Source organism: Pleurodeles waltl, chromosome 3_1 (genome assembly GCF_031143425.1).
Source record: "Pleurodeles waltl isolate 20211129_DDA chromosome 3_1, aPleWal1.hap1.20221129, whole genome shotgun sequence".
Classification (NCBI taxonomy): Eukaryota; Metazoa; Chordata; class Amphibia; order Caudata; family Salamandridae; genus Pleurodeles; species Pleurodeles waltl.
Genome location: NC_090440.1, coordinates 1,032,328,875 through 1,032,350,547, shown reverse-complemented (window position 1 = coordinate 1,032,350,547; position 21,673 = coordinate 1,032,328,875). Strand labels below are relative to the sequence as shown.

General features: G+C 46.6%; 1 protein-coding gene across 1 annotated transcript in view; it reads left to right on the top strand.

Moving 5' to 3' along the window:
* The window catches only part of LOC138284949 (protein mono-ADP-ribosyltransferase PARP14-like), a 745,301-nt gene that overhangs the window by 564,259 nt on the left and 159,369 nt on the right, over positions 1-21,673 (top strand). Inside the window, exon 15 of the mRNA XM_069224296.1 lies at positions 1,769-2,389. Coding sequence (XP_069080397.1) covers positions 1,769-2,389 — 621 coding nt within the window. The remainder of the gene's footprint in view (positions 1-1,768; positions 2,390-21,673) is intronic.

Genomic DNA, 21,673 nt, shown 5'->3' with positions numbered 1-21,673 from the left:
TCATTTGATTATCTCCTGGTGAACCTTTGATTTTTGAGGGAATAGGTTCTTCAACTTTAGAACGTATGCCTTGATGAGGTTCTCATAGGCAGGAGACAGATTTGGGCATTCCTGAACAAGTTACGACACAGACCTGGAAAATGAATACTTTCATTGAAACATTCTATTCTCCGGATAGGAAAGTCTTATACATAGTTTGGAAATTATGTGCCATCCTGGCCTCTGTTTTTTTCTGGCCTGTTGTAATTTTCCCTCATGTGCACTCAGCCATATCCGAGTACACTGGAGATTATCTGCTTCCGTTGTGGTCATTCTTTGACAGATCCTTGCACTGTTCAAAGGAAGTACCCCTAGAGTGTACTGTCAACCCATGGGGAGTGGCCATAAACCTTTTACACCAAGTTATGAGATGCATGTCTATTATCGCAGCAGAATTATTCAGGGATGCAAACCTTTTTACCTCCACCCATGTGGTGAGACTTCTAAGCGTGCTTTCTGATAAAGGTTTGTTCAGCCCCCAAATCTGGGATCTGTTTTGTTTCCTGAAGAGTTCATTATGCGTTACTCGTGTTTCGGTGAGCACGCCGTTGTAGTTTATAAATAGAGGATGCACATTGTCATTTGTCAATGGTGGACATGACGAGTGAAAATCTCTGTTGCTCCTCGTTCTCTTTCTAAAAATGGTGGTACGGGGTGCTTCCATTATTTAGTGCAGGATTGTCATTTCTGTAACACTCAGGTTCTCTTTTCCAGTGTTTTGCAGAGCAAAATGTCTAACTATCTGCGTAGGATACACACCACGTTTTAGACCTCTTCTCACTGGTTTGCCCTAGGACTATAAACCAAGAGGCAGCAAAAATCTGGGCATAAAAGCATGATGTGCTTATTCCTATTTGAAGGAAGATTTTGAACTTTGATTTACTTAGGCTTTTCACTTGTTCCTCCCTTAAACAAGCATCAAGTACATATCCCGGACATCAAGGAGTCCTTTCATCAAGGATGGGCAGACACTCGCCCAAAACAGAATTTTGCTGTCGGATGTCCCACTTTGGTTGCTTTAACTCAATTGGAGGAAGTGGAGCACAACTGCCCTGCAAAGAGAATAAAGGAACCTTAACTGCATGCATTTGCATAATGCCCAGTTGTCTGAAGAGTCTCCCTTGAGGACATTGCGACAGATTAAGCCACAAGATCTGTCCTGCTAGAGGGCCTCAATAAAGTCAAAGACCGGACTTCTCCAAAATCACTGAACTGCAGAGATGCTTTCATACGCTTCATCCCCCTCCAGTTCTGGGGGGACTTTTCTGACCATGTGATCACCAAAGTGGCACACAGCTCTTTATTTCGTAGCCTAGCAGTTGACATTGTGGTTTTGTTGTCTGGAGTTTATTGTCCTAATTCCAGAACACGTTGAACTATCTGTGTACCCAATACAGTTATGATGATAGCACAGATGACCGTGACCATAACGTCCAGTTTCCATTTCGATCTTGTGAAGCCTTAGGTCCATTGTGATAACAGGAGTCTTTTTATAGACACACTTCTTACTCAACAGCAATCTCTACTACTTTTTTGTTGTAAAAACTTTGAGAGTAATTCCAGATTTAGAAAGACATGTCTTCATAATTTCATGACTTAGTTTTTATTACAGATGTCCAGCATGTGAACTATGTAAGTAGCGTTTTGTTAAATGATTGTGCCAGTCGTTGTACTCTGTGTCTAAATACATATCCTGGTTGTTTCAAGAAATGTTTTCTTCTCATTGCAGCATCTGCAGTATCGCTCTTTAGCACCAAACGACCCACTGAGAGAAAAAAAGGCCGTAGTTTTGTATCAGAAGATACAATTGAGCCAGCAATCTTTCAGATTTGTGGTGAAAACCAAAACAAAGTGAATGATACTGCATCTTGGATAGAAGAATTAATAAAAAATGAGCACTGTGACAACACTATCAAGGATGAGTGGATTGCAGAATTTGAAGATAAGGAGTTCAAAAAATTGACTGAACTACAGAAACGTTTGCAGATTCGCATTCAAGTGAAATGCAAGCAGGAAGATGCCTCTATTCAAGTTAGCGGTCTCACCAGGGACGTTATGACTGCTTGCACCGAAATACAAAATATGATCAAAACGATTAGCAAGGAAGCTGGTCAAAAACGGCAAGAGGAACTTGTGAGCAACATTGTGGAGTGGCAGTATGTCAGTGGAAGCACATTTGTTGCCTTTGATAAACAGGCAAATCTGAAGCTCGAGAAGGCATTTATAGAAAATGAAGCCACCATTAATGTCCGGAATGGTCACAGAACTTACCATGTTAATATTGGAGCTGAATTTGCGACCGATGACAGAAACAATAACGTGAAAATTAGGCGAACTTCAAAGATAGAAGGTAAATCAAAACAGTGTAAATTGTTATACTGGTATGAAAAAATGAACCCCCTCTCCAACAAACACGCGCACACACAAATGCACATGTGTTAAGGAATGTTCAGGCAGTTTTCTAAGACCACTAGCAAACAATATTATGAGCCTTCCAATTAAAGGAAAATGTTTAGTTTAAATGATTATACGGTTGCTATCCAAAATGGAAAAAAACTGTGACATTACCTAGTTGTTGTTAGTCAAGTACCCATAATGTCTCATGCACTTGAGGTACCTTATAGATGCCACTACTAAAGACATCACCATGATGACTGAAACCCGAAAGTGTTTCACACATTTCACATCTGTTTCTGATGTTACTTCCATACATGCTTGCCTTGTTACCCTAAGCGTAAAAGAATTTGGAAATGTCTGTTGTGTACTATTTGGTGCTTCCCCTTATCGCTTGGTGTTTTGCTTCACTAATGCCCGATCTCAAACACTCATGCACTGACAAAGATCTCTGGAATGCGCTTCTTAGTCCAAAGAAGACATTTATTATTTCACTCTGCAAGGTTCCTAAAAGGCGATTAGCATGCTGAAAGCACACGCTTAAAAATGGTCACAGCAGTGAAATGAAAACATGTACAAATGACTCTCCACTGCAATATACACAGCAAGTATATAATTATAATGCAAAGCAAATAATGAATTAAAAAATATGCATCACCATGAGGCAAGAGCAAAACTGCTTCATCTCCCTACTATTCGGCGCCAGATCCCAAAATCGATTGAAGAGAGAGAGAGATCAATTATCCTCATCGGAAGGATGACACACTCCAGCGTCCTGGATGTGCCTGAGATCTGCAAACACTCTCTGCCCCTGGTCCATCTGGTCTCAGCCTCTTATACTTTGAACAAACAAGAGAGGAAAAGTCCAGACCCTCCCTCTCCCTGCAGAAGATTATTTATTCAAAAAATGCTGATTGCTTTAGGGCCAGCTTTGAAAATAACACATCAGGACTTGGCCACCATCCCAAGGTGCCAATTCAAAACAAGACCATTCTCTGCTGTCTGAGTACATTCTTATCAGCCTAAGCCTTGGTGGGAAAGAACACAAAAAAGAAAAACATGTGCATGTTGTACAAAGTGGGAAACTACTTGCTGCTTTTAACATGGCAGTGGCTAATTCTAAAATAAAGTCAATATGCAAAATGAAGCTGGTGGTCACTAATGTGAGGGTGTGCTGCTAGGCTAAGAGCAACATGAAGTCAGTGGTCAAAACACACACATATTACACTTGGCAAGAAGTTGGAGCCTAAATAAAACAACGATTATCACGCTCCGAGGTTTAATCATTATGAAACAATACATAAAAAAAGAAAAGAGGATTTTCATTTATCAGTGGTGCACATTTAGCATTAAACACCTTCAAGTGAAAGTACCTTTTTTTGGGGTCTCCTATCCTTAAGCCAATTTCAAGTGACCAGCATTCATGCGAAAATATACAGTTTAAAGAAATGTACATTTTTAGAAATAGTAAATTCATTTTCACCCAACAAAAAAGAATTAGTGTGCGCACTGATGCAAGGTCGTTTATCAAATTAGGCTAACTCTTGAAAATATCTAATAACAATATTCCTCACATGTTGGTCATGGAACATATATGTTTAGAGCTCTCGAATTCCTTCAGTCTCATGCAGCGCCCAATGTAAGAGTATTGAATACACTGTGCTTCACAGAGCCTACCTTACGCCACACCAGCTCTACCTCTGTTTCCCCACAGCCCTCCTCGACTGTCTGCAATGTCAGGAGCCATCCCCCAGCTCCAGCACATGCTATGGTCCTGCCCCTCCTTCTGTGTGCACTGGCAGGCTGTTCACCCAGTGCTCCCCATAGTGATTGAGTTCATGGATATAAGCATCTCGGAAGCTATATTCAAACACAGAAAGCAAAGAGCAGTCTGGACACACTTCACAAACCTTACACTACTTCTGGCCAACCTTCACTGGCAATCACCCCAGCCTCCTGGGTTGGAGGTCTGGCAGAACACAGTGCAACGTTGGAGGATGGCAGATGGAGAAACCTTGTGTTTTAAGTAGGCCTGACACATCCACAGATGCCTTATCTCCCCGGCATCGGACGTCCTCCATGAACACTTCTTACAATACACCCACAATGATGACCTACCCTCATGTGCCTAGAACCACAACCCTCTCCAGGGCCGTGCATCCCCCTATTTCCCAGCCTCCCCCTGGTACACCCCTCAGGGGATTTGCCTCTCCCAAGTCCAATAACACTGCGTTGAACATGTCCTGTACGCACCCAGGCATTATCGCGACGTAGACCGAGCAGAACTCTGGTCCCCACCTTCCTCCCCAGCACCAACTTATCCCCCAAGACACATGGCCTAATCGCACCGCCTTTGAGCTGCTCCTGTACTCCTACACTGCCCCCCAGGACTGTGGGTCGCATGCTGGCACATCCATTCCACTGCTCTTGCTCCCCCACGAGCAGTAGCAGCTCTAAGGACATATATATATATATATGTATATATATATGTTAGATGGCATGTGTAGCTGCAGATACACATGCTGTGCATATCCCGCCATCTAGTGTTGGGCTCGGAGTGTTACGAGTTGTTTTTCTTCGAAGAAGTATTTTCGAGTCACGAGACCGAGGGACTCCTCCCATTTCGGCTCCATTGCGCATGGGCGTCGACTCCACCTTAGATTGTTTTCTTTCCGCCATCGGGTTCGGACGTGTTCCTCTTCGCTCCGTGTTTCGGTTCGGAAAGTTAGTTAAATCTCGGACAATTAGACGGTATTGTTTCCGTTCGGTATCGGGTTAGTTAACGCAGATCGACACCGAATTAAAGAAGAGCTTCGGTAGCCCTTCGGGGCTTCTACCCCCCGACGGGGCCTGGTCGGCCCTACCGCGTGCGTCTTCAAGGCTCATGGAACGGACCCCATTCCGCTTCTGCCCCGAATTCCATAACAAGTATCCATACACAGATCAACATCTGGTCTGTAATTTGTGTTTGTCCCCCGAACAAAAAAAAGGATACTTGCGAGGCCTGCCGGGCATTTCGGTCGAAGAAAACGCTACGGGACCGGAGAGCACAGAAGCTTCAAATGGGGTCGGCGCCGTCAGGACACCACGACATCGAGGAAGAAGAGACTTTCTCCATTGCGGACTCGGACGAGCCCGAAACAGAGCAGACGCCGAAAATCGTGAGTAAAACAGCCCCCGCCAAAACTCACGCCAAAATCATGATGGCCCAGGGGACGCCACCGCAGGCAGGCCATGGCTTAACCCGTAAAATCGGTGACCGTCCATCGGCACCGAAAAAGGGCACACACGTGTCGAAGTCATCCGACTCCGGTCGAGATACCGGCACAGAACATATTCGACACCGAGAACCTGGTTCCGACCAAACTTGACATCGAGATACCGGAGCCGAGATAAGTCGGCACCGAGAGATCGAAACACCGAAACCAAAAAAAGTGGCTTCGGAGCCGAAAAAGACTGTGGAAAATGTTTCGGTACCGAAACATCCAGCTTCGGAACCGAAAACAAGCTCCTACTCCGAAGAACAAGGCCTTTCAGCACAGTTACAAGGCCATAAATTTGGACAAGAGCTAGAAGCAGGGGAGCCAGATTATACACAAAGAAGGCTCCATATTCAGAAGGATATAGGGAAAATAAGAACTCTCTCTCCTATAAGGATGAAAAGGAAACTTGCTTTCCAAGACAAAGAAAAACAACCACAAGCAAAAGTGGCAAAAGCAGTAACTCACCTCACTCTTCGCCACAACCATCACCACACCACTCACCGCAACTGTCACCAATTGCAACTCCCCCTATAATGCAATCTCCAACGCACACAGGAATGAGCCAGGATGGCCCAGAAGCATGGGATCTCTATGATGCGCCTGTATCAGACAATAGTCCAGACTGCTACCCAGCAAGACCATCACCACCTGAAGACCGTACTGCCTACACGCAAGTGGTGTCCAGAGCGGCAGCTTTTCACAATGTGGCACTGCACGCTGAACCCATTGAAGATGACTTTTTATTTAATACTTTGGCGTCGACACACAGTCAGTACCAAAGTCTCCCAATGTTAACGGGGATGTTGAAACACGCGAAACAAGTATTTCAAGAACCCGTCAAAGCCAGAGCCATCACACCTAGGGTGGAGAAAAAGTACACGCCTCCCCCTACAGACCCCGTGTACATTACACAACAACTGACACCTGAGTAGTAGTGGGCGCAGCACGTAAAAGGGCTAATTTACACACCTCTGGAGATGCACCACCACCCGACAAGGAAAGTCGAAAGTTTGATGCAGCGGGAAAAAGAGTTGCAGCACAAGCGGCCAATCAATGGCGCATTGCCAATTCCCAAGCTTTATTGTCAAGATATGACAGAACTCATTGGGATGAAATGCAGCACTTTATAGAACATCTGCCCAAAGAGTTCCAAAAGCGTGCACAACAAGTGGTGGAAGAGGGTCAAAGTATCTCGAACAACCAGATACGATTGGCAATGGATGCAGCGGACACAGCCGCAAGAACTGTGAATGCAGCGGTCACTATTCGGAGACACGCATGGCTACGCACCTCCGGTTTAAGCCAGAGATCCAACAGGCTGTGCTTAATATGCCTTTTAATGGACAGCAGTTGTTTGGGCCAGAGGTGGACACTGCTGTAGAGAAGCTGAAGAAGGACACTGATACGGCCAAGGCCATGGGCGCGCTCTACTCCCCACAGAGCAGAGGCACATTTAGGAAGACACAATTTAGAGGGGGGTTTCGGGCCCAAAGCACAGAACCCTCAACCTCGCAAAGCAGGCCCACATACCAGGCCCAGTATCAAAGAAGAGGCTTTCGGGGACAATACAGAGGTAGACAGTTCCCTAAAACTAGGGGAAAGTTCCAAAGCCCAAAGACCCCTCAAACTAAACAGTGACTTCAGTGTCACATATCCCCAACACATCACACCAGTGGGGGGGAAACTCACAGATTATTACCAAAATTGGGAGGAAATAACAACAGACTTGTGGGTCCTAGCCATTATCCAACATGGTTATTCCATAGAATTCCTACAATTACCACCAAATGTGCCTCCAAGAACACACAATATGTCCAAACAGCACTTGGATCTATTACAACTAGAAGTCCAAGCGCTGTTACAAAAAGACGCAATAGAACTAGTACCCAACCATCAGAAAGGAACAGGTGTTTATTCCCTGTATTTTCTAATACCCAAAAAGGACAAAACTCTGAGACCCGTCATAGATCTCAGAACACTAAGGGCCAGATGTAGCAAAGGTTTTTCCCCATTCTGTGTCTATGGGAAAAAGTGTTCGTACATATGGCCCTAAATCTTTACATCAAATCCGATCACTTTCACATGGTGACACTTCAAGACGTAATCCCCTTGCTCAAACAACAAGACTACATGTCAACATTAGATCTCAAGGATGTGTACTTCCATATACCCATACATCCTTCACACAGGAAATACTTAAGGTTTGTAATCCAAGGAGAACATTACCAGTTCAAAGTGTTACCATTCGGGATAACAACAGCACCAAGGGTATTTACAAAATGCCTTGCAGTAGTACTTGCACATATTAGAAGACAGCACATACACGTATTCCCGTATCTAGACGATTGGTTAATCAAAACCAACACTCAAGAACAGTGTCTTCAACACACAAAATACGTCATAGAAACCCTTCACAAACTGGGTTTCTCACTAAACTACCAAAAATTACACCTTCAGCCGTGTCAAATACAACAATACTTAGGAGCAACAATCAACACAAAAAAAGGGATTGCCACTCCAAGTCCACAAAGGGTACAAGCATTCCAAAACGTAATACACAGCCTGCACCCAAACCAGAAGTACCAGGTAAAATTAGTGATGAAACTACTAGGCATGATGTCTTCATGCATAGCCATTGTGCCAAACGCAAAATTACACATGCGGCCCTTACAACAGTGCCTAGCAACACAATGGACACAAGCACAGGGTCAACTTCAAGATCTAGTGTTGATAGACCGCCAAACACACACCTCGCTACAATGGTGGAATCATGTCAATTTAAATCAAGGGCGGCCTTTCCAGGACCCAGTGCCTCAATACGTGATCACAACGGATGCTTCCATGGTAGGGTGGGGAGCACACCTCAACCAACACAGCATCCAGGGACAATGGAACACTCAGCAGAAACAACTTCATATAAATCAGCTAGAACTACTAGCAGTGTTTCTAGCATTGAAAGCATTTCAACCGCTAATAGCCCACAAACACATTCTTGTCAAAACAGACAACATGACAACAATGTATTACGTAAACAAACAGGGAGGCACACACTCATCACAACTGTGTCTCTTAGCACAGAAGATTTGGCATTGGGCGATTCACAATCACACTCGCCTAATAGCGCAATACATCCCAGGAATTCAAAACCAGTTAGCCGACAATCTCAGTCGAGATCACCAACAGATCCACGAATGGGAGATTCATCCCCAGATACTACAAACCTACTTCCAAAACTGGGGAACACCGCAAATAGACCTATTTGCAACAAAAGAAAACGCAAAATACCAAAACTTCGCATCCAGGTACCCACAGCCTCCCTCCAAGGGCAATGCGTTATGGATGAGTTGGTCAGGGATATTTGCTTACGCTTTTCCCCCTCTCCCACTCCTTCCGTATCTAGTAAATAAATTGAGTCAAAACAAACTCAAACTAATACTAATAGCACCAATTTGGGCACAACAACCTTGGTACACAACACTACTAGACCTGTCCGTAGTGCCTCATATCAAACTACCAAACAGACCAGATCTGTTAACTCAACACAAACAGCAGATCAGACACCCGAATCCAGCATCGCTCAATCTAGCGATCTGGCTCCTGAGGTCTTAGAATTCGGAAACCTAGACCTTACACAAGAATGTATGGAGGTCATCAAACAAGCTAGAAAACCTACTACAAGACATTGCTACGCAAATAAATGGAAACGAGTTGTTTATTACTGTCATAATAATCAAATTCAACCATTACACGCGTCCGCTAAAGACACTGTAAGCTACTTACTACACTTATAAAAATCTAAGTTAGCTTTTTCATCCATTAAAATACATCTCACAACAATATCTGCTTATCTGCAAATTACACATTCAACTTCACTATTTAGAATCCCAGTCATAAAAGCATTTATGGAGGGTCTGAAAAGGATCAGTCCACCAAGAACACCACCAGTTCCTTCGTGGAACCTCAATATTGTATTAACACGACTCATGGGTCCACCATTCGAACCCATGCACTCTTGTGAAATGCAATACTTAACTTGGAAAGTAGCCTTCTTGATAGCTATCACATCTCTCAGAAGAGTAAGTGAAATACAAGCCTTTACCATACAGGAACCCTTTACACAAATACACAAACATAAAGTGGTTCTACGCACAAATCCCAAATCTTTGGCTAAAGTTATATCTCCGTTCCACTTAAAACAAACTGTGGAACTCCCAGTGTTTTTTCTACAACCAGACTCTGTTGCTGAAAGAGCATTACATACATTAGACATAAAAAGAGCTCTAATGTACTACATTGATAGAACCAAACAGTTTCGCAAAACAAAACAATTGTTTGTAGCTTACCAAAAACCTCATACAGAAAATCCAATATCCAAAAAAGGCATTGCCAGATGGATAGTTAAATGTATTCAAACCTGTTATGTTAAAGCGAAAAGAGAACTGCCTATTACACCAAAGGCACACTCCACTAGAAAGAAAGGCGCCACAATGGCCTTTCTAGGAAATATACCAATGACAGAAAACTGTAAGGCAGCCACATGGTCTACGCCTCATACATTCACTAAACATTACTGCGTGGATGTGTTAACAACACAACAAGCCACAGTAGGACAAGCAGTACTAAGAACATTATTTCAAACAACTTCAACTCCTACAGGCTAAACCACCGCTTTTGGGGAGATAACTGCTTACTAGTCTATGCACAGCATGTGTATCTGCAGCTACACATGCCATCGAACGGAAAATGTCACTTACCCAGTGTACATCTGTTCGTGGCATGAGACGCTGCAGATTCACATGCGCCCTCCCACCTCCCCGGGAGCCTGTAGCCGTTATAAGTTGATTAAAATTAAACTTGTACATTTGTAAATTTGTAAATATAACACTTTTAGTCACATTATGTACATACATACTTACTCCATTGCATGGGCACTATTACTATATACACACAACTCCTACCTCACCCTCTGCGGGGAAAACAATCTAAGATGGAGTCGACGCCCATGCGCAATGGAGCCGAAATGGGAGGAGTCCCTCGGTCTTGTGACTCGAAAAGACTTCTTCGAAGAAAAACAACTCGTAACCTCCGAGCCCAACACTAGATGGCGGGATATGCACAGCATGTGAATCTGCAGCATCTCATGCCACAAACAGATGTACACTGGGTAAGTGACATTTTCCATATATATATATATATATATTGTATTAGTTGCAATCTGTCAATGTGTGTTGTAATTGTTTTTATCTGATAGAGACTTCTAGTTGAAGATTCCTTACCTTAGAATTTCCCCAGGTGTCAGACTGGATCTGGAGAAATTTCTTCGAGCAGTGCCCCTGCTCGCTGTCAGGTGGCATGCATCATTGGCGTTGTGGTCGTCTGTATGACGTCGCAGTAGTAAATAGTCGCCACTCCGCCGCACTGATGTCAGTTCTTTTCTTTCCACGCCAGCCTAAGCGCAGATCCGGAGGAAGAGCTCCCCCTAGTCACTTTTTGACTAACTATGACATTTTGTTGAATTCTTTTTGACAAGTCTTGGATGCGTCAAGGGATGACTCAAAAGACAAGTTTTAGAACTCTGACTCCTATCACCCCATGATTTCGGTGACAGATCTGTATCTAGTCTGTTTTGGTGTCTGGAGTGTGACCGCAACCTGAAGTCGTGCTCCGAGTGCCGGGCTACGAAGACAAAGGCTTTGAGAAAGCAGTCCCTGAAGCTAATGGCCCGTCACGAGACCGCTCACGGAGTGATCACCATTCCTCCTCGTCCCACTCAAAGTTCCCGGGACACTCCGGTCACAAGAAAAAGAAGTCAAAGAAGGTCAAACGTTCTTCTACTTCGCCCCGTTGCTCAGCTGATGCGATGAGGGAAGAGTGTCGACGTAATAGGCCTCCATCATTGGAGCCTGCGCATGGGTCGGCTCCGCGCCTCCCTGAGCTTCTGGAAGGCAGAGCCACCCCTGCTCAGTTGAAGAAGTTGTATAAGGCCATGCACCTCATCTTTGGGCAGACCGACTCTTCCTCAGCGCCTTCGGACCTAGTAGGGTCAGAGAAGAGCCCCTTTGGGTTCTGCGTCCGTGCCTTTGGCCTCAGCTCCAGAGTGCACCTCCGGATCCGCTCTTGGATCCGTACAGATGCCGGTCATGCCAACGCGACCTTCCTCGGCACCGCCACAGACCTCAACGCTCTCGACGTCAGTTGGGCCCACAATCGACGTCGGCTCTATACTCCTCTCCAACAGCCCGGAACCAGAACGACATCGCTCAACGCCGGTTCTGTTTTCCTTGGCCCTACTGGCTCCAGGTCAGATCCTGACCCTTATTCTTATGGGTAAGTGTGTAGAGAGGTCGCTGGACCCTTTAAAATACCAGCTTGACCCTGACATGGACTGGGTTCAGGATTTGGGCGAAGCTAGTGTTCTAGATACCTCTCCTGATGCTGGCATGCTTTCTCCCTCTACCATGGCTACGGAGGAAGGGGCTTCATATTCCATGGTGGTGAGAAAGGCAGTTGAGGAACTGGGCCTCTAACTTCCTTTTGTGGCGGTCAGGATAACCTCCTGACTAAGGTGCTTCAGCTTGGGGCTTTTACTTCGGAATTCCTCCTGCCCTTTAATGAAGCCCTCACGGACGTCCTACTGGGTACCTAGTCCAGACCTAGCACAGGGGCTCGTGTAAATAGGATGATTGCCTGCCGCCATTGGCCTACGCGGACAGACCCAAAATTCCTGACTCAACATCCTGCGCCCAAGAGGCTTATCCATGCTTCCTCTTCTTCTGGCTCATTCCCTTCCGCTCCCCCGGATTGGGAATCAAAAAGACTGGATAACCTTGGTAAGAAATTGTTTTCTTCCTCCAGTCTGGCGTTGCGGTCCGTGAACACCGCATGCCTTTTGGGCTGATACTTCCCTACTCTCTGGGATGCGGTCACGGTGGTGCTGCCTAGAGTCCCAGAGGAGGCCCGGGCCATTTTCTCCCAAGCTGTTTCTGGCAGGAGAGACACAGCGAAGTTCATGATTTGTTGTGGGCCGGATGCGACTGATTCACTAGGTAGATTGGTTGCATCGACAGTGGCATTAAGACGCCATGCCTGCTTGAGGACATCTGGCTTTTCAGGGGATGTCCAGCAGTCACTTATGGACATGCCCTTTGATGGCACCCGTCTCTTCGGAGACAAGGCAGACTCTGCGCTTGAGTGCTTTAAGGAGTCCTGGGCTATGGCTCGGTCCCTTGGCCTCGCAGCTGCTCCTCCCCCTCCCCTCCCCCCAGTCTGCTTTACGCCCCTTTTGTGGCTACTGGAGGGGCACCGAACCGCGTCCATTCCCACCCGGCCACAGACCAATGCATGCTTCACAGCCTCTGCACGGCTGCGGGATCCCACGTGCTCGTGGATCAGGGAGCCAGCGGCCCACCCAGTCCACCCCGGCCTCCTCCACTGCCTTCAAACCTTTCTACTCCATTGGACCATTCTGGACCAGTTGGCAGCAGGATTCACCATCAGCTGCCCTACTAGGAATCCATCACCACAGACAGGTGGGTGTTGCAAATTGTCCGAAGGTGCTACTCCCGCCCCTTCGAGACTTCCCCTCATGCCACCATCATACAATCATCTGCCAGAGGATCATTTGGCACTTCTCTGCAAGGAGGTGACGGTTTCTTGGCCAAGGGAGCCATAGAGAGGGTCCCTGTGCCAGAAGTAGGTCATGGTTGTTATTCCTGCTACTTTCTGGTGCCCAAAAAGGACAAGAGCCTTCCCCCTTTCCTAGACCTCCGGTCCCTCTATCTCTTCCTCAGGAAGGAGAAGTTCAAAATGCTCACTTTAGCTGAGGTCCTGTCTGCCCTGGATACTGGATGGTAGCATTGGACTTGCAGGACACCTATTTCCACATTCCCGCCCTGCCGGCTCATAGACATTACTTGTGATTTGTGGAAGGTCACAAGCACTTTCAGTTGACCGTGCTTTCCTTCGGCCTTAACAGCGCCCCTTGGGTGTTCCCAAAAATAATGGTAGTGGTTGCAGCTCATCTACGCGGGTTAGGGGTTTTAGTCTTCCCTCTACCTCAACGACTGGCTGTTGAAAGTGAACTTGCCCCAGGCTGTCGTCCCCAACCTCCAGACTACGACGAACCTCCTGCATTTGCTGGGGTTCATTATAAATGTGCCAGAGTCACACCTGACTCCCTCTCAGACGCCCCCTTTCATCGGAGCTGTTCTGGACACAGTGCAATTTCGGGCCTATCCTCCCAAAAAGAGTCCAGGTTATTCAGGCTATGATACCGATGTTTCAGCCTCTATCCTGGGATTCGGTGACAATGACTCTGAGGTTGCTGAGCTTCATGACCTCCTGCATCCTTTTGGTCGGACATGCCGGATGGTATGTGCGAGCTCTGCAGTGGGACCTGACGTTCCAGTGGGTGCAGCATCAGGGGAACCTCTCTGACATGGTCCAGGTCTCGGAGGGGACTGCGCAAGATCTACAGTGGTAGCTATCAAATCCAGATTGGGTCAGTGGCAGATCCCTCTCTCTTCCCCAACTAGATCTCACAGTAGTGATGAATGTGTCACTCCTGGAATGGGGCGGCCACATGGGAGAGGCGGAGATCAGAGGCTTCTGGTCCCTGGCGGAGTCCGGGCTCCACATCAACCTTCTGAAGCTCCAGGCGATCCAACATGCATTGAAAGCATTCCTTCCCTCTCTCAAAAGGAAAGTGGTGTATGTGTTCAGGACAACACCACCACCATGTGGTACTGTAACAAGCAGGGCAGAGTGGGGTCGTGGACTCCTTGTCAAGAGGCTCTGCATCTCTGGACATGGCTAGAACACCAGGTCATTTTCCTGGTGGTTCAACATCTGGCGGGCTTTCTGAACATCAGAGCAGATAAACTCAGCCGTCGATGCATACTCAATTCCGATTGGCATCTCCATCTAGAGGTGGCACATTGGGGAGAGCCTTGATTTGACTTAACACATGCTTTATTCGATCGATCGATCTTCAAAGCGAATATACAATAAATAGTAATAAAATCAGGAATATATAAACATAAATACATAAAATACAGTTCAGTTAAAACCCTCAACAGTACACAGTGCAACTACAACCCCCCCCTCTACAATTCTTAAGAAGTAAAAATTGTCCACTCATATTTAAGACACAGTCCTGATAACGGAATTGCGTATACGCCATGCTGCTAGCAAATACTTGCTGTCAGCATGTATTAAAATCGTAGAATGGTGACTTTTTAAAATCCTCAAGGCAGAAGCACAATCTCTTATTCCCATTTCACGGCAAATGTTACAAATCCACTTAGACCTGGGAAAAGAGTAAGCGGGGCAAAAGAACATAAAATGTTCAACTGTTTTGGGTGTTACGCCACAAACAGGACATATATCTGTAGCTGTTTTTGTACCCCATCTACACACCAACGACTTCAACGGCAGCGACCCAAAGCGGAATCTGGCATATTAGCTTTTGCCTAAAATGTCGGGAATAATATCTAGATATGTTTCAAATTGCGGATACCACTTAAAATCTGTGAAAAGGTTTGTTGAGAAACCGTAAGCTCTGTGGGTGATATAATCGTTGCATACGTAGGACCAGTATACACGCTTCAGTACTTTAGAATGGGCTTTTTGCAGTTTGTGGGGTTTTTCACAAAAGTCTCCGAGTCCTAGGTTATTAAACCATCTAGATACATGTTTAACCCAGAGAATAGTTTTTGAGTTGGAGCACTTAAACAGATCTAGGAGTGAGGTCTTGTAAACATCCAATTCTGGTACGGTCCATAATCTTATCCAATATAAAAGTGGTCTTAAAATGATTAAATCAGCTATACGTCTCAGGCCCCGATCTAAAAACAACGGTTACAGTGGAGTGCTTGGAGGACAGGCACATAGAGACCTTGCAAAGCTATTCTCACCGATGGTTAACCTATTGCAGTCAGAAAAGCCCCAGACCTCCGCACCGTAAGCAGCAGCACCCTGTGCTCTAGCAATATAAATCTTGATTGCCCGGGAGACAGTTTTTGCTGTCGTACCCCTATAAAAACGCAGGATAGATGCTGCACTATGCTGCAAACGGCCTACGCTTTTATTGACCTGTTCTGCCCAATTCAGATTATCAGTGAGCCTTACACCCAGATAGTCTATGGAACAGACCTTGTCCAGGAGATTTCCCTCTTACTGAATGGTGCATTTCTTCCACACTCCGAAACGGAGTGCCATTAACTTGGTTTTCTTGTGATTCAACTCTAAGCCATAATCTTGACAAAAGGAGTTGAATCTATTAATAAGAGTTTGTAGGCCCATAGGAGATTTGGAGATGAGAAGGGAGTCATCTGCGAAAAGAAGAATCTGGATTTTTTGGGCACATAGGGTGGGGGCGTCGTTCTGGCATGTCATTAAAACCTGTACCACCTCGTTGATAAAAATAGAGAATAAAAAAGGTGCCAACACACAACCCTGCGAACACCCCTATTTATGGGGATTTTGTCCGTTAGTTCGCCTAGGTTACCCCATCTCACTTGCGCACATGTATCCTCATGCAGTCGCTTCAGGAGTTGGGGAGAGCCTCCGCAGAGAACCCGCAGTGTCCGCTGTTTTGCTTGCTGGAGTTTCCAAGGCGACACTCGCTCTGCAACACTTTTTGTCTCGAGTCGAGCTCAAGCCTCCTTTACTCCTTTTTGCAAATACCACTTCTTCCCAGAGTTCTGGAGAAGATCAGGAACGACTGGGCCCAAGTAATCCTTGTGGTTCCAGACTGGGCATGATGAGTCTGGTATCCCGACTATTGAGCATGGCCATCGATTCTACGATCACACTGCCCCTTCAAGAGAATCTTGTGTCGCTGCAGCAGGGCACGGTCCTTCACCTGAACCTGTCCAGTCTCCACCTCCTCGCGTGGAGATTGAGCGGCGGCAGTTGACAGCTTCCGACTTCCGCCCAAAGTCTGCATTGTTATCTTGGCAGCCAGATGTCCCTCCACCAAAACGGTATATGCCTGTTGTTGCAACAGATTTGTGGTATGGTGTACCAACAAGTCTGTTGATCCCTTTTCTGCACCTCTTTTGGAGGTTCTCTTCATTTTCTCTCATGTCCAGCATGGGTTCTGCTCTGGGCACCCTTAACGGCTATCTGTCTGCCATTTCTGCCTTTCTAGGACTGTTAGACCAACCTTCCCTGTTCAAATCTCCAATTGTTGGCAGGTTTCTTAAGACTCACCCACATGTTTCCTCCTATCCCATTCATAATGCCCCACCAGGGCTTCCTTTCTTCCTAATGTGGTTGACACCATTTCATGTAGACCAATCCATCACCTTGCCTACTTTTTATGCACCCCCACATCCCTCTCATGAAGAGGAGAGATTCCACCTTCTGGATCCAAAAAGAGCGTTGGCGTTCTACCTCAAGCCTACCAAAGACTTCCAGGTGGACAATTAACTTTTTGTGGGTTATTTGGGTGAGAAGAAAGGAAGGGCGATGCAGAAGAGGACCATCTTGCAATGGGTAGTCCTCTACATCAAGATGTGCTACACTTTGGCAAAAAACCAACCCCCTGAGAGTTTGTGTGCTCATTCCACCAGAGCAACGGCTGCTTCCACATCGTTAGCAAAGTCCAAATCCTTTATATCGGCGAGGTAGCGACATGGGCATCCCTGCACATGTTCACTAAACATTACTGACTGGACAGTCAGGTCGTCAGAGACGGCTACTTTGGCCATTTGGTCCTGCAGGACTTTTTGGTGTGATCTTAGTTCACAGCCCACCTCCGGGGATGGTATTGCTCAGGTATCTATTCTAAGGTAAGGATTCTGCAACTAGAAGTCTCTATCAGATGAACAAGTTACTTACCTTCGGTAACGATGTATCTGGTAGAGACATACTTTAGTGGCAGATTCCTTAGTGACCCGCCCATTCTCCCCACACTGCGAACTGATTTCTAGGGACAGGGACTTCCCCTTTAAGGGCCCTAGCTATGATGCACCATTCTCAGTGTTCTTTATGGCTCCGCGCTACTAGTGTGGAAAGTCGTGAAAAGAAACTGACGCCTGCACACCAGGGTGGTGCCTTTATATTACTGTGATGTCATCTTCGTGACCACGACGCCAGCGACTCATGCTGAGTCGACAGAGGCCACCTGACAGCATGCAGGGGTACTGCTAGAAGAAAACTCTCTGGATCCAGTCTGACCCCTGGGAAATTCTATGGTAAGTAATCTGCAACTAGAATATATCTCTACCAGATACATTACCAAAGGTAAGTAATTTGTTGGTTAAAACACCAAAAAAAACACTTGTTTAAAAATATGTAACCTATATGTAGCAGTTGGAACCCTCCTCCAAACTTAAGGCACACTTAGAAGAATCTGAACAATCTCAAATAAATAGTTTGGAATGTTATGGTAGCATCTAATATCTTGAAATGGTCCAAATATAAACAGGTGGCTTAAAGGTGGAAAGATGCAAAATTCAATGTTTTTAGACAGCTCCCTCTCAGAAAGCTAGACTCTTTCAGTCATTGAGAGCATGTTACTTCAATGCATTGTGTACCCTTGTATTTTGTAAGGTAGGGAAAAGGCATCCATCACTGGGTTGGACTTTAAAAACCTAGCCTTTAAAAAGGTAAGATATCATCCATTGTCTTACATGTAGATGTTTAAAATATTGCTTCCCTGGAGTACCACATTATCAAACGTTCATAAAAACTGTCAATACCTTTGCGACCAAAACGTCCAGAAGGTATATGTACACCTGAAGGATCACCACTGACCGACTGCATCATGACCGCTGACGTGGGACATCACATGCATCACTTCTGGAACTCCTCTTCTACTCCTGTGCTGCACTGCTGACTTTCTTCATCCACGATTGACCTGGCCTTGCATCCACAGAAGGGTGGGTAGTAGCTCCTGCCATAGCAGGACACTAACTTGAACTGGACTTGGTCCCCTTCTTTTGCAGGTCCTCTTCTGTCAGGACCCACCTTTGGTTTCTTACAGTCTTGCCCAGTCCTTTTCTAAAGTTCTCCATGGGTTTGGGTAAAAACCAGGTACTTACCTCCTCTCTCCAGGTCGCTGGGGGGCACCCTGGTACTTAACTTTTTGGGTTCCTAGTTCCTCTAGCTCCCTTTCTCCGATTCCACTTCCTTGGGTGGGGGACTGCCTTTCACATTCCACTTACTTAGTATTTGTGTTACTCTAATAAGGTACCTTTATTTTTGTAACCCTGTGTGATTATTTAATGTGTGTAAGTGCTGTGTGACTGTAGTGGTATTGCATAAGCTTTGCATGTCTCCTAGATAAGTCTTTGCGGCTCATCCACAGCTACCTCTAGAGAGCCCTGGCTTCCTAGGCACTGCCTACACCTCACTAATAGGGCATACCTGGAGCTGGTGTAAAGTGATAACACCATAGGTGCTCACCACACACCAGGCAAGCTTCCTACACACCCCACCCCTGAGAACTTAGTTATTCAAGTCTTCACCTTCCATGGCACGTTCCCTTCCGCACCCCTGGATAGGGAATCCAAATGGCTGGACGCACTTGGGAAGATGTTTTCTTCCGCCTTCCTTGCTGTCTGTGAACACTGCATGCCTTTTGGGCTGGTATTCCCACACGCTATGGGATATGGTTGCGCAAATGCTGCCACATGTTCCAGAGGAGGTCTGGGATGTTCTTTCCCAAGCAGTTGCTGATAGTAGAGATGCAGCAAAGTTCACGATCCGATGTGAACTGGACACGACCGACTCACAGGGCAGAGCAGTTTCATGGACTGTGTCCTTTGGGCGCCACACCTGGTTGAGGGCGTCTGGCTTTTCAGGAGATATCCAAGCCAATCTTCTAGACTTGCCCTTCGATTGCACCAGTCTCTTCAGGGATATAGCAGACTGTGCAGAAGCACTACAGCCAGGTCTTGGGCCTTGCGGTGGCCCCTCCTAGTCCGCCTTTTGCCCCTTTTGTAGCTATGGAAGGGGCACTCAACCGCATCCGTTCCTAATGCGCCTCTGTGGTGCGCATGCTGCCCATCCTCTGCTTGGCTAGGGACGTAGAATCCACAGAGCTTGTGGATCACGGAGCCAACGGTCTGGCCATTCTGAAACACTTACCCCTTCCCCCCTCTGCAGAAACCTCTTCACCTTCCTAGTCTGATTCTCTCATATCAGGGACCAGTTGGAGCCAGGATACACCATCACCTGCACCACTGGCAATCCATTGTGTCAGGCATTTGGGTTTTGCAGATAGTCCGAAGGGGGCTACTCCTTCCTCTTCAAGGCTACCCCTCCATCCATGCCACAATCGGATGATGGAGGATCACTTGTCCCTTCTTGAGAGAAAGTTACAGCTCTCTTGGCCAGAGGAGCCATAGAGAGGATTCGGGTGCCAGAAGTTGGTAGTGTTTGTTATTTCTTCTACTTTCTGGTTCCCAAAAAGGACAAGGGCCTGCACCCTATACTAGACCTATGATCCTTCAGTCTCTTCCTCAAGAAGTTCAAGATGCTCACTTTGGCTCAGGTTCTATCTGCCCTGACCCAGGAGACTGGATGGAAACGTTGGACCTGAAGGACGTTTATTTTGTAGATCCCCGTCGCGCCTGCCCACAGACGTTGCCTGCGGTTAATGGCAGGCAACATGCCCTTTCAGTTCTCTGTGCTCCCCTTCGGGCCTTCCAGCGCCCTTTGGCGTTAATCAAGGTGATGGCGATGGTCGCAGCTGGCTGCACACATGAGGTCTCATTCTTCCCCTGTCTCAATGACTGGCTGTTGAAGGCGGACTCGCCCCAGGCTGTTGTCTCCCTTCTCCAGACTATGGTGGCCCTCCTGCATTCGCTGGGGTTCACTATAAACATGCTGAAGGCACACCTGACTCCCACTCAGATGTTCTCTTTAATCGGAGCTGTTCTGGACACAGTGCAGTTTCGGGCTTATTCTCCCAAGCTGCGAGTCCAGGATATTGAGGCTATGATACCAATGTTTCAGCCTCTGTCCTGGAATTCGGTGTGAATTACTCTGAGGCTGCTGGTGACGCATTCTAAATGGCATATGCTGGCTCTGCAGTGGGACCTGAAGTTAACGTGGGGGCAGCATCAGGGGAATCTCTCCAACAGTAGCCAGATCTCTGAGGGAACTGCGCAAGATCTTAAGTAATTGCTCACAAACCATGATTGTGTCAGAGGCAGATCCTTCCCCAAAGAGATCCGACAGTAGTGACAGGTTCCTCACTTCTGGGATGGGGCAGTCATCTGGTAGAGGTGGAGATCAGAGGCATCTCGTCTCCGCTGGAATCCAGACTCCACATCAGCCTGTTGTAGCTCTGTGCGATCTGGCTGGTATTGAAAGCATATCTTCCCTCTGTGAAAGGAAAGTCAGTGCAGGTGTTCACAGTAACACCCCCACATGTGGTATTGCAACAAGCAGGGAGGTGTAAGGACCTTTTGCCAAGAGGCTCTGCACCTCTGGACGAGGCTGGCACAGTAGGGCGTATCCCTGGTGGTTTAACATCTGGCGGGCTCTCTGAAAAGCAGAGCAGGTTAACTCAGTTGAAAATGCCTACTGGCTCACAAATGCCATCTCCATCTGGAGGTGGAGCAAGGTCTCCGTCAGCAGTGGGGAGAGCCTTGGTTAGATCTGTTCACCTCTGCAAAGAATGTGCGATGTCTGCAGTATTGTGCGTTGCAGTTTCCAAGGCGGCAATCGCTCAGAGACACTTAACGTCTCATATAGAACTCAGCCTCTTGTGCGCCTTTCCGCCCATGCCAGTTCTTCCCAGAGTTCTGAATAAGATCAAAAACAACTGAGCCAAAGTAAACCTTGTGGCTCCAGACTGGGCAAGGAGTCTGGTATCCCGAGCTGTTGTGCATGTCCATCGATCCTCCAATCAGACTGCTCCTGCAGGGAAAGGTTCTGCAGCCAAACCTTTTTTACTCTCCGCCTTCTTTCGTGGAGATTGAGTGGCAACAGTTGACAGCTTATGACCTTCCGCCCGAAGT